We start from the raw sequence: 12,734 nt of genomic DNA on the forward strand, positions 1-12,734 counted from the left end.
CAAAGTTTCTTCTGTGTACTGCCTTATTCCTGGTATATGCTTTTTCTCTGCCCCTGCTCCATGTGATGGGATCCCAATATCATTAACTTTTTCATCCTATTAACATACTTCAGACTGATCTTTAATTTGAATAGTAAATGTATCTTATCCTTCCAAGGTCCCAACTATCTGTGTCACAATGTACCCTGAGGATTTCTGAGTCAGAAGCACACAGACGATCTGTTATTTCTCAGCATTGCCAGTTCTGGCTGATGGAAAGGCAAGAGTAACTATTTTCAAAGGTGATAGCATCATCTATGATGGTGAACATATAGTTTTTATTTTTCAAAATTACTAAATCCAGGCTTAAAGCCTCTCCCAGTCCTGAAACTGTCAAATTTTTCTTCTCCCTAAGCTGTTTCCAATACTCTATTTTAAGTTCACTTAAAATAGCATCATATTGTTAATATATTTAAAATAGCATCATACTGTTGGATAATAGCTCCACTTGGCTGGGGAGTAATGGCAGAGCACATGTGGGACTTTCATGTGATGCAGCACCACACTGAAGGGAGAGCTTGTCTTCAGAGCCAAATCTCTTGGCTTCATTCAGTGCAATACAGCCCAGTCTGTCTCCATGAATAAAATACCAGTCTGTGAACTCAATAAGGGATTTCTCCCTCATTAAAAAGTTGGAGACTGAAGCCACTGATGTAATAGTATATACTTTATTCTGATTGGGTTTGCAGACTAGTACTGTTTTAAATAATGTCTCAACCTTTTTTCAAGTTTCTGTCCACTCTACCCAGGGGTAAAGGACTGTCATTAAACCATAGGACAGACCTCATTATTTACTCTCTATTCGATTTTTTACTGCCAATCGCCCAGATGCTACTTATAGTTAGGACCAAATGTTAGATGCTGCTGTACCCTTATTTCCAAATTTTCTTTTCATGAGGCCGTTTAATTAAATGACAAGGTCTTCTTAACCCTTCTGCAAGAGGCTCATGTTTGAGTGTGTTCCTCACCATATCACTGAAAGAATGTTTGGACATCCCACCCAGATGAGTTGATGCCAAAAGCTTCATCCTGAAAACCACCTAACCAAGTTCTACTTCTACAACTAGTAGCAGCAAGTTCATCCCTCCAAATTCCCATTTTATAGGACACATAGAAGGTAGGGTCTCAACACTGGCTTTTTGAGTGAGATTCAGCCATCTCTTGGCATCTTTTTTTGGAAAAATAATAATGGTAACATCATAAATTTACACAATACTTTCAGATTTTAAAAATGTTTTCCTATCAGAAACTCTGTAAGTAGTGAATACTGAGCACTATTTAGCCATGTAATTTACCTTTCTTTCTTGTCCCTTTGGGGGCAGAGATGTTGTCTAATTATTCTTTGTGTCCTTACTGCTTGGTGTACAAAAGTACAATCAGTTAAGTTTTGAAGATGCTGATGACAATAAGGGTGCAGATTTTTTTATGAAATGATGGTGGTGATAATTCAAATTGTCTATTATTCTTTCAATACTGAACATTCCTTCCACTTGAACTAATTTCAAACCATCCACACAGTAATGAATGGTCTTCCTGAATTGCTATAACAAAAAATATAAAAATAAAAACATAAGAATTCATCATTTTTGTGGCCAGTCTGTTGATGATGATCCTATCCCAAGTTAATTACCTAGGCTGGTTTTTGATGAATATAGTCCACCCCTGGATCCCTACTTGAGTTGGTAGTACCTGCTAAAGCTTATGTTTTACTAGCAAAGTTTCAGAAAATCAGAATTACCTAGATTATGTTCATTTGCAGGACCTCAGACTTCCAATCCAATATCTTTTCCACTGTTACAGTCTGGTTTCCCTTTATTGACAATCTTCAAGTAGAGGTCAGATAACAACTTGTCATCATGATGTAGAGTGCTTTCTAGTCTAGCTAGGAGTTGGACTAGATAACCTTTGAGGTCATTTCCAATTATTATGTTCTTCAAGAGAGGATGAGGACTAAGAAAAGGTTTTTAAATTTGGTAATAGGTAGACCATGGATATCTTTAGCTAGAGGTTGAAGAGGGAGTAGTTGGTAGTGTTCAGATGGAAGTATTGAGGTAATGAGTGAAAAAGACTTTAATAGCATAAGGTTAAGTAAGAGATGAGATGTTAATTGCATTGGGCAGATTTAGACAAGGATTTTTTTTTTTTAATTAATGAGCAGGTTGTAGCAGCAAGCTAGATGGGATTGGTTTGTTTGGAGTTGTTTTCGAAGCTCAGGTTAGATTGTGAGTACCTGAGGGTTCAGTCACCTTTGACAGCTATGCTGAGTCATGTGGGTTTCGTGCTTGCTAACTGAACCAATCAGAAGACAAGTCTTCCTTATATATACTGGGAGGCTAGTATTTTACTTTGGGGGATTGCTTATGAGAAGGATCTTGTGATTATATGGTGGAGACTCTTGAGTGGCCATAGGCTCGGACCCTCAACTTCTCAGATGTAAAGGCTCTCTTAATCCATGGAGGATGTATGTAAATTGCATAGCAATATTGCTCTGATTCAGGCAGTAGAGTCCTGTCTGTTGATTTTGATAAAGACAAAAAGGTTGTTTGTTGAATAGATGGAAAGCTTGGCAACTTTGAGAATGTAAAAGATAAAAAGATGTGTCTGGAAGCATTTGTTTGAACTGATTAAAATGTTTGTTGACCCCTCAAAAGTTGCCTTTCCTTTTATAAATGCAGATTTAAGAACCTGTGATAGTAACCCCCATGTGTTTGTTGGGGTGCTTATTGATGCATTGGTCAAAGACATGCATTCCATTTCTTTGTATGGAATTGATATGGATAGAGCTTGCATTCCATCTCTTTCACTTACTGCCCAGGTGGCTTTGAACATTTAATCTTCCTGGGCCTCAGTTTCCTCATCCATAATAACAATAATGACTAGGATTTATAGAGATAGTACTTTAAGGTTTGCAAAGGAAAATATTTTGAATAAGCTATCTCATTTAGTCCTCAAAACTGCCTTGTGAAACAAGTCAAGGCAAAATGTATTCACATAAGCGCTTATCTCCGACACTGTGCTAAGTAAGCACTAAGGATATAGATACAAGCAAAAAGACAGTCAGTTTCTGCCCTCAAGAGGATTATATTCTAGTAGAGGAATGTACACAAATGGAAATGAAAGGAAGAGGAGTAAAGGCAAATACTCTTTGTGAATATGATGTTAGGAGATGAATAAAGATTGGTCAGCCTAGGCTAGGGCCTAGACCATTCCCTAAATTGAATCCCCCCAGAAGGAACTCACCAATGGGAAAAATACTGAGGCTGGAATTGAACTCAAATTTTCTTAACTGAGTCCAACACAATCCACAGTACCACTTCGAAGTGTAGAAAATTAAAGAATTGGACTAGATCATCTCCAAATTATTTTTTCAGCTCTAAATCTATTGTATGTGCTCATATCATGAGTTTTCTTATCCTATTTTTACGTGTTCTAATATTTAGGAAGTTCTTTCTTACATGTGACTTCCCTGACACTAGGGTACATTTTGCACTTGCATTTGCCAGTTATCCAATGTTCCAAGTCTTCCAGGACTTTTGACCCTAGGAAAGAACTTCCTTCCAGAAGAGAAGCAGAGAAGTCCAAGTGGCTAAGATGGAGAGTAAGAGGAAAAGCTGTAGGCAGACTCCTTCTGAAGAGGTAGGAAAAGAGGACCAAGCAAGGTCTCTCTGTCATGGAAAAATAGAAACAGCTCTCTGATGATCAGACCAGGAACTGAAGCAAAATGGTGAGCCAGATGAACTCTAAACCTTGGAATCAATGAATGACCGGTCAATTAGAAGGATTTCTGAGACTCAGAGGCTAAGTGACATACGTTGTGAATAGTGAATTTGGAAATGACCAAGCCTTGATCAGCTCAAGGACCACCTTGAGCAGATACTGCAGAAGCTAGACCTTGCTCAGGACTTTGTAAACATCCTTATCATCTTCTTTTCTGTACTTGAACCTTGGATTCTGTGTCATTGTGCTTATCTCAATGTACCAAGCAATCAGTGCCCCACTACCTGGAACTCATCCTGGAACTCTCAGTCTCCCTTCCCTCCCTGGATCAGCCCATATCCCACCTCCCTTTGTCTGAAAGTAATATAACCCCCCTGCCCCCGCTTTCCCAATTGAACTGTTTCATCATTAGACTATTTGCTCCACATGATCAAATAATGTTTGTACCTGCTAAATAAAGATTACTCTTGACTTTTCAGGTACTTTCTCCCTCCAGTTTTCTTCCCTTTGGGAAAGAGGGATCCAGGTTCTGTAGGGTTCGTACTTAATTTTACATAGCTAATTCTTTGGGGTTTTCTTGGAAAAAGATATTGGAATGGTTTGTCATTTCCTTCTCCAGCTCATGTTACAGATTGAGAAACTGAGGCAAACAGAGTTAAGTGACTTGTACAGGGTCACATAGCTAGTAAGTATTTGAGGCCAGATTTGAACTCAAGTCTTCCTGACCACAGAGCCAGAATTCTATCTGCTGTGCTGCCTACCTGCCCCAATAAACTCTCATGGCTTCCTATTGCTTTCAGGATCAGATACAACATGCTCTATTTGATATTCAAAGTCTTAGCCCCATCCTACCTGCATTTCAAGTCTTCTTACAGCTCATTCCCCAAAATATGCTCTTCCATCCCGTGACAGCTGCTTCCTGGTTCTTCCACAAACATTCCATTTCTCTACCCCAAGCATTTTCCCAGGCGGTCCCCAATGCTCTTTCTCCCTACTAAATTGCCACTTTCCCCAGAAAACCTTCTCCAAATTCTCTTAATTCCACTGCTTTTCTTCTGTTAATTATTTCCTATTTATTATATATATGTACATATATACATCTGTATATATTGCATATATATCTGTATATATTGCTCTGTATATTTTTGTTTGCATTTTGTTTCTTCCCATGAGATTGTAGGCTTCCTGAAGACAGGACCTGTCTTTTGCTTTTTTTTTGCATCCCCAGCTGCCAAAAATGCTTACTGACTGATATAAGGAAAAAAAGCCATTTCCTTCAAGAAACTTGCAATCTAATGGGGGAAGATATTATTTGTCCTCCTTTTTGAAGAGGACCAATGACATCACAGGATGATGTCTTGAATGGTGGATAAATTGGATTTCAGTGAGACATAATTGCACAAAGTCATCAGCCTCACTCTCTCTTCCACAGTCATCAAAGTCCAGTGACAAGACAAGTCAGAATGACTGGTGATGGACCAGGATGCAGCGGACAACCTTAACATTTCCATTGTTTGACCAAGCTCTAAGCTCTTCACGACACCTATTTCAGCTGCCTTCAAGACCATTGATACAAATTGTTCTCATTCACCCATTCCACAAGGGAAGACTCCACGTGCTTGGGATAAACACCCAATGGGGAAAGATAATATATCAAAAATAAATAAATAAATAAATAAAGTTGAAAAGGAGTTGAGGGAACTGAGAAAGAATCTAATCTAAAAAGTTCAGGTGGTGGAAAATTAACAGTTGCCTGGACTGGGAGCTCCCTTTACATAAAAGCTTTGGGAGGAGTACTTTGTTCTGCCTTCCAGCCTTCCCATAAGAGGGGAAGGGGGTACTGAGGCTACTGGGGCTACTGATGACATATGAAAAGCTGATGCAATCTCAGAAGATGGTGAATTTCCTAGTGATAAGATTTTCTACTAACATGATCATGATGGAGTCCAGCCTAAGGAGTTGCACCCAGTGGGAAATTTCTTTCCTTTGTCTTCTCCATCAACATGTTTTCATCTATCTTTGATGAGACAGCTTGATACGATTGGAAAGAACCCTGAAATTGCAATCAGAAAAGCTTGACTTAAATCCTAGCTATTCCACTTATTACCTAGGCTCTCTTTGGAAAGTCACATCATCTTCCTGAACGTATACGTATCTGTAAAGAAAGGATGGTCCGTTGACTTCCATGGTTCCCTCTGGTTCTAAATCTATAATCCTATGTTTACTCTTTCTGACCCCTTAATAGGGGAATTCCAGAGAAATCTGTCCTTAGCCCCCTTCTCTTCTTTCTCTACATTCTCTTCCTTAGCAATCTCATTTACTTCAACTAAACTTTACTGATAACACCAAGACATGTTTTTCCAATATTGACCACTCTTTTCAAACTCTTGACCAAAATGATCATAAATATTATAATAATTTTTCAATCCATGCAGAGAAATATGTATTTATATTGATGACTTAAGGCTTAAATCACAAATGAAAGCTTAAATTTTAAGCTATACCTCTTTTGCAAATATCCCTATGAAGCAGGTACCACAAGACAGAATTATACATCATTCTGCAGATGAGGACATTGAGACTCAGAGTCATATAGAATAATTATAACTGTGGCTTAAAGCCATGTCTTCTGCTTGCTAGCCTGATGATACTCCTTGTATACTAAATCATTTTTTTTTCCTATCATAACTGCCAATAAGACATCTAGACCTGGTTGTCCCACTTCAAACTTGTTATTTTCCAAAGTTTTATTGTGTGTGTGTGTTTTTTACATTACATTTATAGATCACTCCCATTTCATGAATATCTTCTCTCTTTAATCTTTCTCTTCCTCCTGACTTCACAATTTCTATCCAAAGCCCCCGCTTTTAACTTACTTGCATAATCTTAGGCAAATCAATTCTCTTGACTTCATGTTCCTTCATTTGTACAATGAGAAGGTTGGCTTAGATGACCCTTAAGGGTCTGGCCCAAAACATTATCCCATGACTCTGATTTATTCAGTCAGTTAGCAAGCATTTTAAAGGACATATTTATGTACTACATACGTAAGCACTATAAGTATAACGTAAGGCAAAAAAGTTCCTGCCTAAGGAGCATACATTCTAATTGGGGATGGAGGTAGGAAGACAAGATGTAAGATATATCTAGATATATGCATTTAGAGATATACAAGATATATACAGTTTATTATGTTCAAAACATTGGTGGTACCTTTGACTCTCTCTTACCTCTCATATTCAGTCAGTAATGAGTCCTGTCAAGTCAAACACTTCAGTATTAATAATAATAAGTTTGTATTTATGTAGTCCTTTTAAGATTTGCAAAACTTCCTCTCCAATATGTTGACTAGTGTGAGTGAACTACTTTTTTCTCTTTATTTCTATTCCAATTCATTATAAGCAATGGTTCTCTGAGTGGGAGAAGGGAACATATACTGCAATATGAAGGCTGATATAAAAATAAAAGATATTAGTGAAATAAAATCTTAGTTGGATCCTCATTGCCTGTCTAGGAAAATCTGTACTTATTAGCCTGGGAATTAAATGTCTTCCAACATCAGGACAAAACCTTACCTTTCAATTCTTATGTTACTCTAATTCCCTGAGCCAAATTAGACTATTCTCTGTTTATAAATGTACCCTGTGCTTCCCCAATCCCCCATTTTTGTTTACTGTCATCTTGGCTTGGACTATCTCCCTTGATTTTTTTTTCCTTTATTAAATTTCTAACAACCCTGTAAGGCCCAATTCAAATGCTACTTCCCTTTGGAAATCCTTCCTTGATTCCTCTAATCAGTAACCACCTTCCTCTTACCATTTTGTCTGGCAACTCCTAATGTACCTATCATATACTATTGCAACAATAATCTGTCTTACCCACTTCCTAAGCTCAATGTTCCATGAATCCAAGATTTTCTTTATTCTAAATTTGCTTTCCTTCCACCCCCATGTGTAAGAATACAAATATTGGGTACTAGATAGGTATTTTTTGGATTAACTTGAAGTGGCTTGAATACCGGGATATTAGGATTTTATATTTTTTGACAATGAGAAAGTACTTAAAGGTTTCAATGGAGACAAGGAGTCCTATGTTCTTAGAAGCATAGATTTTAAAGCAGGATGAGACTTCAGAGAACATATCTAGTCTCCTCATTTTGTAAATGAGGACTTTAAGGCCCCAAAATCACAGAGTTAGTAATTCTCTGAGTGAAAAATCTAGGTCTTCTAGACTCTAAGTTTAGCACTCTAATCTCTATACTGCACTGGCTCATTGTGATATGTATTGAGTGTCAGAAAGATGAAATTGCTCTCTTGTATAGGCTGGACTGGAAGGGGGAAAACCTAGAGAGAACAGCTGAGAACCTTTCTTTCTTTTGCTCAACATTTGTCTTTCTAGTCAGTACCTTCTTCCCTTTCCTCCTAACATTTTCAAATCCTGTCCACATTCATTGTCCCAGAAATACAGACTGTTCAAGAAATACAGAATGACAGATTCCCCAAATCTCAGGGTTAAACAGTACTCTAGATGTCTTCTACTGAAACCCATAACTGAGCAGAAAATCATTTAGCATCTTTGATATACCAGCATTAATTATGAAGAATTTTCTTTTTCCTCTGACAAACGTTTAGTGGAGTATGGGTAAAAAGCAGAAACTGACCTACCTCCTTTCCTCTCCCCACTGCAGCGTAGACTAACCAGTCTCCTTTCTTTCCTGGGGTTTTATCTCTTCACAAGATACACCCCTCATCCTAAGTGTTACCAGCCTTGACCCTAAGGAACTAGCCAGGGGTGGGAAACCTGTGGCCTCAAGGCCACATCTGGCCCTCTAGGTTCTCAAGTGTGGCCCTTTGAGTGAATCCAAACTTTGAAGTTTGTGTCCCCATCGACCTAGCCCCTCTGCCCACCATGGCCTAGAATGGAGAGGTTCCACCCTGGGCCAGTTATGCCTCTACCTCAGACCCCCACATCATCAAGGTTATGTTGAAGATTCCCAAGCAAAAATATTGAAGTTTGGATTCAGTCAAAAGGCCACACTTGAGGACCTAGAGAGCCACATGTGGCCTCAAGGCTGCAGGTTCCCCGCCTCTGAACTAGGCTATAGGTGAAGTATGAGCTACAAATGAAATGCTCTCTTCTCTACCTCTGGCTCTGGTTTGTGAGGTGTAGCTAACCTTTTCTCTGGGGTCTTGGACATCTGGGAGCCTCAGAGGGCTGTGAGGAGCATGTGTGTGGGGAGGAGCAGTAGTTTTAGAGTGTACTGTGGGAAAGAATCACCCTGGAAACAGAAGGGTTGAGGGGAATTCTAGTGCTCCAAGTCTTTACCAAGAAGCCATGTTGCTGTGATGTCAGCGCTGAGGTCACAGTCAACAGGCTAGAGTAGGAGGATGGGTTCCAGGCCAGAAGGCGTCCGTCCTGGGCTGGGGGAGGATGAGGGATGCACGGAGGCTTGCCTAAAAAGAGGGACGGGGCCGCGGCTGACTGGTATGTGCACCCGGGCTGGGGGCTCTGTTTCTTTGTTAGCAGGGCTCTAGGCCTTTCTCATCTTCACTCCTTTTCCCACCTTGGGCTCATCCCACCCTGTACCCCTCTAACTGTCCCACAACCACTCAGTCCCCTTTTGACTCTCCTAAGTCCCCTTCTCCCTTGAAGAAAGCCCCTCCATGACTCTGTAAAGAATCAATCCCAGGAAGGTAAGAAGCTTGTTAGAGAGTAAGGGGCACCTCCTAAAGGGAAGGTTTTCTGTCATTTATTTGTGTGTGCTGGACCCTCTTCCCTCTCAGGGTAAATCATTACAAATTTCCCCCTCCCCTGGCCCAGACCCTAAGACCTCATCCCCCCACCCTCAGCTGCGTCCCCACCGACCCAGCCCCTCTGCCCACCATGGCCAAGAGTGGAGAGGTCCCACCCCGGGACAGCTCTGCCTCCGCCTCGGACCCCCACATCATCAAGGTGACGGTGAAGACGCCCAAGGACAAGGAGGAGTTTGCAGTACAGGACACTTGGACCATCCAGCAGCTGAAAAAGGAGATCTCTCAGCGTTTCAAGGCCCACCCTGACCAGCTGGTCCTTATCTTTGCGGGAAAGATCCTCAAGGACCCAGACTCCCTGGTCCAGTGTGGCATTCGGGATGGACTCACCGTCCACCTAGTCATCAAGATGCAGAAACGGGGTGGGGGGCCAGAGTGCCTGGCCCCGGGACAGCCAGCCCCACCCCCTCCACCCCCTCCATCTCCCCCACCAGTCCCAGTCCACCCTGGTGGGGCACACCCCTTCAGCCTGGGTGTCCTCACGGGGCTCAATGGATTGGGTCTCACGTCTGGCAGCTTTCCTGACCTGCAGAACCAGCTCTTGTGGCAGCATACATCTGTGCCTGAGCTGGTGGCCCAGATTATAGATGACCCCTTCATCCAGGGCCTCCTCTCCAATACGGGCCTGGTCCATCAGCTGGTCCTTGACAATCCCTACATGCAGCAACTGATTCAGCATAACCCAGAGATTGGTCACATCCTCAACAACCCAGAGATCATGCGCCAGACCCTAGAATTCCTCCGTAATCCAGCCATGATGCAGGAAATGATGCGGAGCCAGGACAGAGCACTCAGTAACTTAGAGAGCATCCCTGGTGGTTATAATGCCTTACGGACCATGTACACTGATGTCATGGACCCAATGCTAAATGCAGTGCAGGAGCAGTTTGGTGGGAACCCCTTTGCAGCAGCTGCTGCCACCTCCAGCACCTCCAGTACAGGATGCAGTCAGCCCTCTCGAACTGAGAACTGTGACCCCCTCCCCAATCCCTGGGCCAGCCAGTATGGGATCACAGGTGGAGGACGGGACCGACAACATGGGGGCCAGGATTCTAGGCATGTTCCCCATAGATCAAACTCCCAAGAAGGGTCTCTTGGTTTCCCAAGCATAAGGCTAGCAGGCTACCTACAGCAGGTCCCTGATCCCCCACAGGGCCTGGGTGCTTACTTTCAGAGGCCACCGTCACCTCTGGGTCTTGGTCAAGAGCCTAGTCCAACAACCCTGTCAGGGGGCCATGTGCCCCCCACAATATCCCCAGCCCAGCAGTCTGGGACCAGACAGTCCTTACCCAAAGAGCCTCTTGCAGTCAAAGCCAAGACGACCTGCCCTGCATTTCTGAGACCCCCTACAACTAGCAGCTCCAATGGGGACAAGGAAGAAAATAGTGCAGTCCCCAAGGGTCATAGCACCAACATGCCCAATTTGGTGTCAGGTGTGACAGCCACTAGTGGGGATGGCTTTATGACCTCATGCCCAGTCCCACTTGCTGAAGCCCCCCAGGCACCAGAGCCTGCATGGCTGACCTCACCAACCTATGTGAGGCCCCCACAACCAGTCCCCCTGGACACCTCCCCTCAGGGTGCCCTACGATTTCAGGAGGAGATGCGAAGGCAGCTGCCACTGCTCGTCCACCTCCAAGCAGCTATGGCAAACCCTCGTGCCTTACAGGCCCTGTTGCAAATCGAGAATGGCCTACAAACCCTGGCCACTGAGGCTCCCCGTCTCCTGCTCTGGTTCACACCTTCCCTGGGGGTGCTGGGGATCCCATCAGTCATTGCTGAGGCTGAGATGGGCAGCTTCCCTCTAAGCAATCCAACACCACTGGCAAACCCAGAGGAGCCCCCAGAAAGAGCTGCCCGAACTGTGTCCCCTGGTCGAGGCTTGGCTGAGGGAGTACCTCAGTCTACCCCCTTCCTCCAGATGTTGCAGGTCCTGACCAACACCAGCCCCCAGCTGCAGTCATTACCCTTGCAGCAACCTGAGGCCCAATTCCAGCCCCAGCTGGAACAGCTGCAAGCCATGGGTTTCCTCAACCCAGAGGCCAACCTCCAGGCCCTCATTGCCACAGAGGGTGATGTGGACAGGGCTGTGGAGAAGCTGAAGGAGTCACAGACATCCTAACAGGAATGACCCCCCCTTACTCCTGCCCTTGCCCCAGACCTGCCCCACTCCCTGCTGCACCCCCCTTGGAATGCAGCCACACTATGAACTAAATTTACTGAGATGCCCTTTACGTGGAAAAAGTGTTGTTCCAGATGACTGAGGAAGAGAGAGGGAGAGAAAGAGAGGGTGGGTCAGTGTACAACCAGATGACCCCCAGATCTTGGGGGTCTGCTCTGCTCAGCGCCTCCTCTGCCCTGTACCTGCCTCGAGGATGCAATTACATCCAACTTCCAGTGTCAATCAATGTGTCTGTCTGCATATCTGTGGGACTGGGGAGGTGGGCCGAGGGAACTACTGGGTGTGTGTTTGGGGTGAGTCTTCAGAAAGGAGGATGGAGGGAATTTAGGAAGGAACTGGAGAGAGGAAGGAAGAGGTTGGGTGGAACTTAAAAGAGAACATGACAGTCACATAGTAGGAGTGGATTTAAGAGAAACAGGAACATAGTGGTACCAATGAGTGCTGTAGAATAGTAATCTAAGGAAATGGGTTCTTAGGTATGTGACCTAAAGTCATTTTCCCTTTCTGGGCCTCAGATTCTACACCTGAAAAGTAAGACATCATAGATGTCTAAGTTCCTATCATAGATGTCTAAGTTCCTATATCTCTCTAAGTTCTCAGGGAGATAAACCTAAGAGGGAGAACTGGGGGGAGGAACTGATGGAAAAGATGAGGTTAACACCTAGGCCAGAGTTACCTGTCCTGTGTACCCTAAGTTTTTTCCTCTTCAGCCCAATATCTCTACTTTCTTCAGCCAATTAGGAAGGCTAATTTCCCTCTAGGTCACCCACTTTCTTAATGTGCTGTTTTGTCAGTCAATAGGGACAGATTTGTGATACTTTGCCATAGTGAACTCCTAGATCTGTACACTCCCTGTTTCAATTAGAGTTGAGACCATCTATGTAGCTCAGAGTCTAAGAGATGCCGATAGTGGCCTACTATGACTTGTTTGTGGTCATAGCCAGTGTGAGTCAGAGGCAGGACTTAGGTCCAGGACATCCTGCCTC

At 43.2% G+C, this 12,734-nt stretch overlaps 1 protein-coding gene and 1 long non-coding RNA gene across 2 annotated transcripts; one reads left to right on the plus strand and one right to left on the minus strand.

The window, feature by feature from the left end:
* Window positions 1–5,448: 5,448 nt before the first annotated feature.
* Window positions 5,449–10,941, minus strand: LOC140504829 (uncharacterized). The gene is made up of 2 exons (XR_011967251.1): window positions 10,856–10,941; window positions 5,449–5,809 (listed from the first exon to the last, which is right to left on the minus strand). It is a non-coding gene; the product is annotated as an uncharacterized lncRNA (long non-coding RNA).
* On the plus strand, window positions 9,145–11,970 carry UBQLN3 (ubiquilin 3). The gene is made up of 2 exons (XM_072610179.1): window positions 9,145–9,240; window positions 9,606–11,970. The coding sequence occupies exons 1-2, from the start codon at window positions 9,194–9,196 to the stop codon at window positions 11,686–11,688; spliced, it is 2,130 nt and encodes a 709-aa protein (XP_072466280.1). The 5' UTR covers window positions 9,145–9,193; the 3' UTR covers window positions 11,689–11,970.
* Window positions 11,971–12,734: the final 764 nt, after the last annotated feature.

Source organism: Notamacropus eugenii, chromosome 5 (assembly GCF_028372415.1).
Source record: "Notamacropus eugenii isolate mMacEug1 chromosome 5, mMacEug1.pri_v2, whole genome shotgun sequence".
Classification (NCBI taxonomy): domain Eukaryota; kingdom Metazoa; phylum Chordata; class Mammalia; order Diprotodontia; family Macropodidae; genus Notamacropus; species Notamacropus eugenii.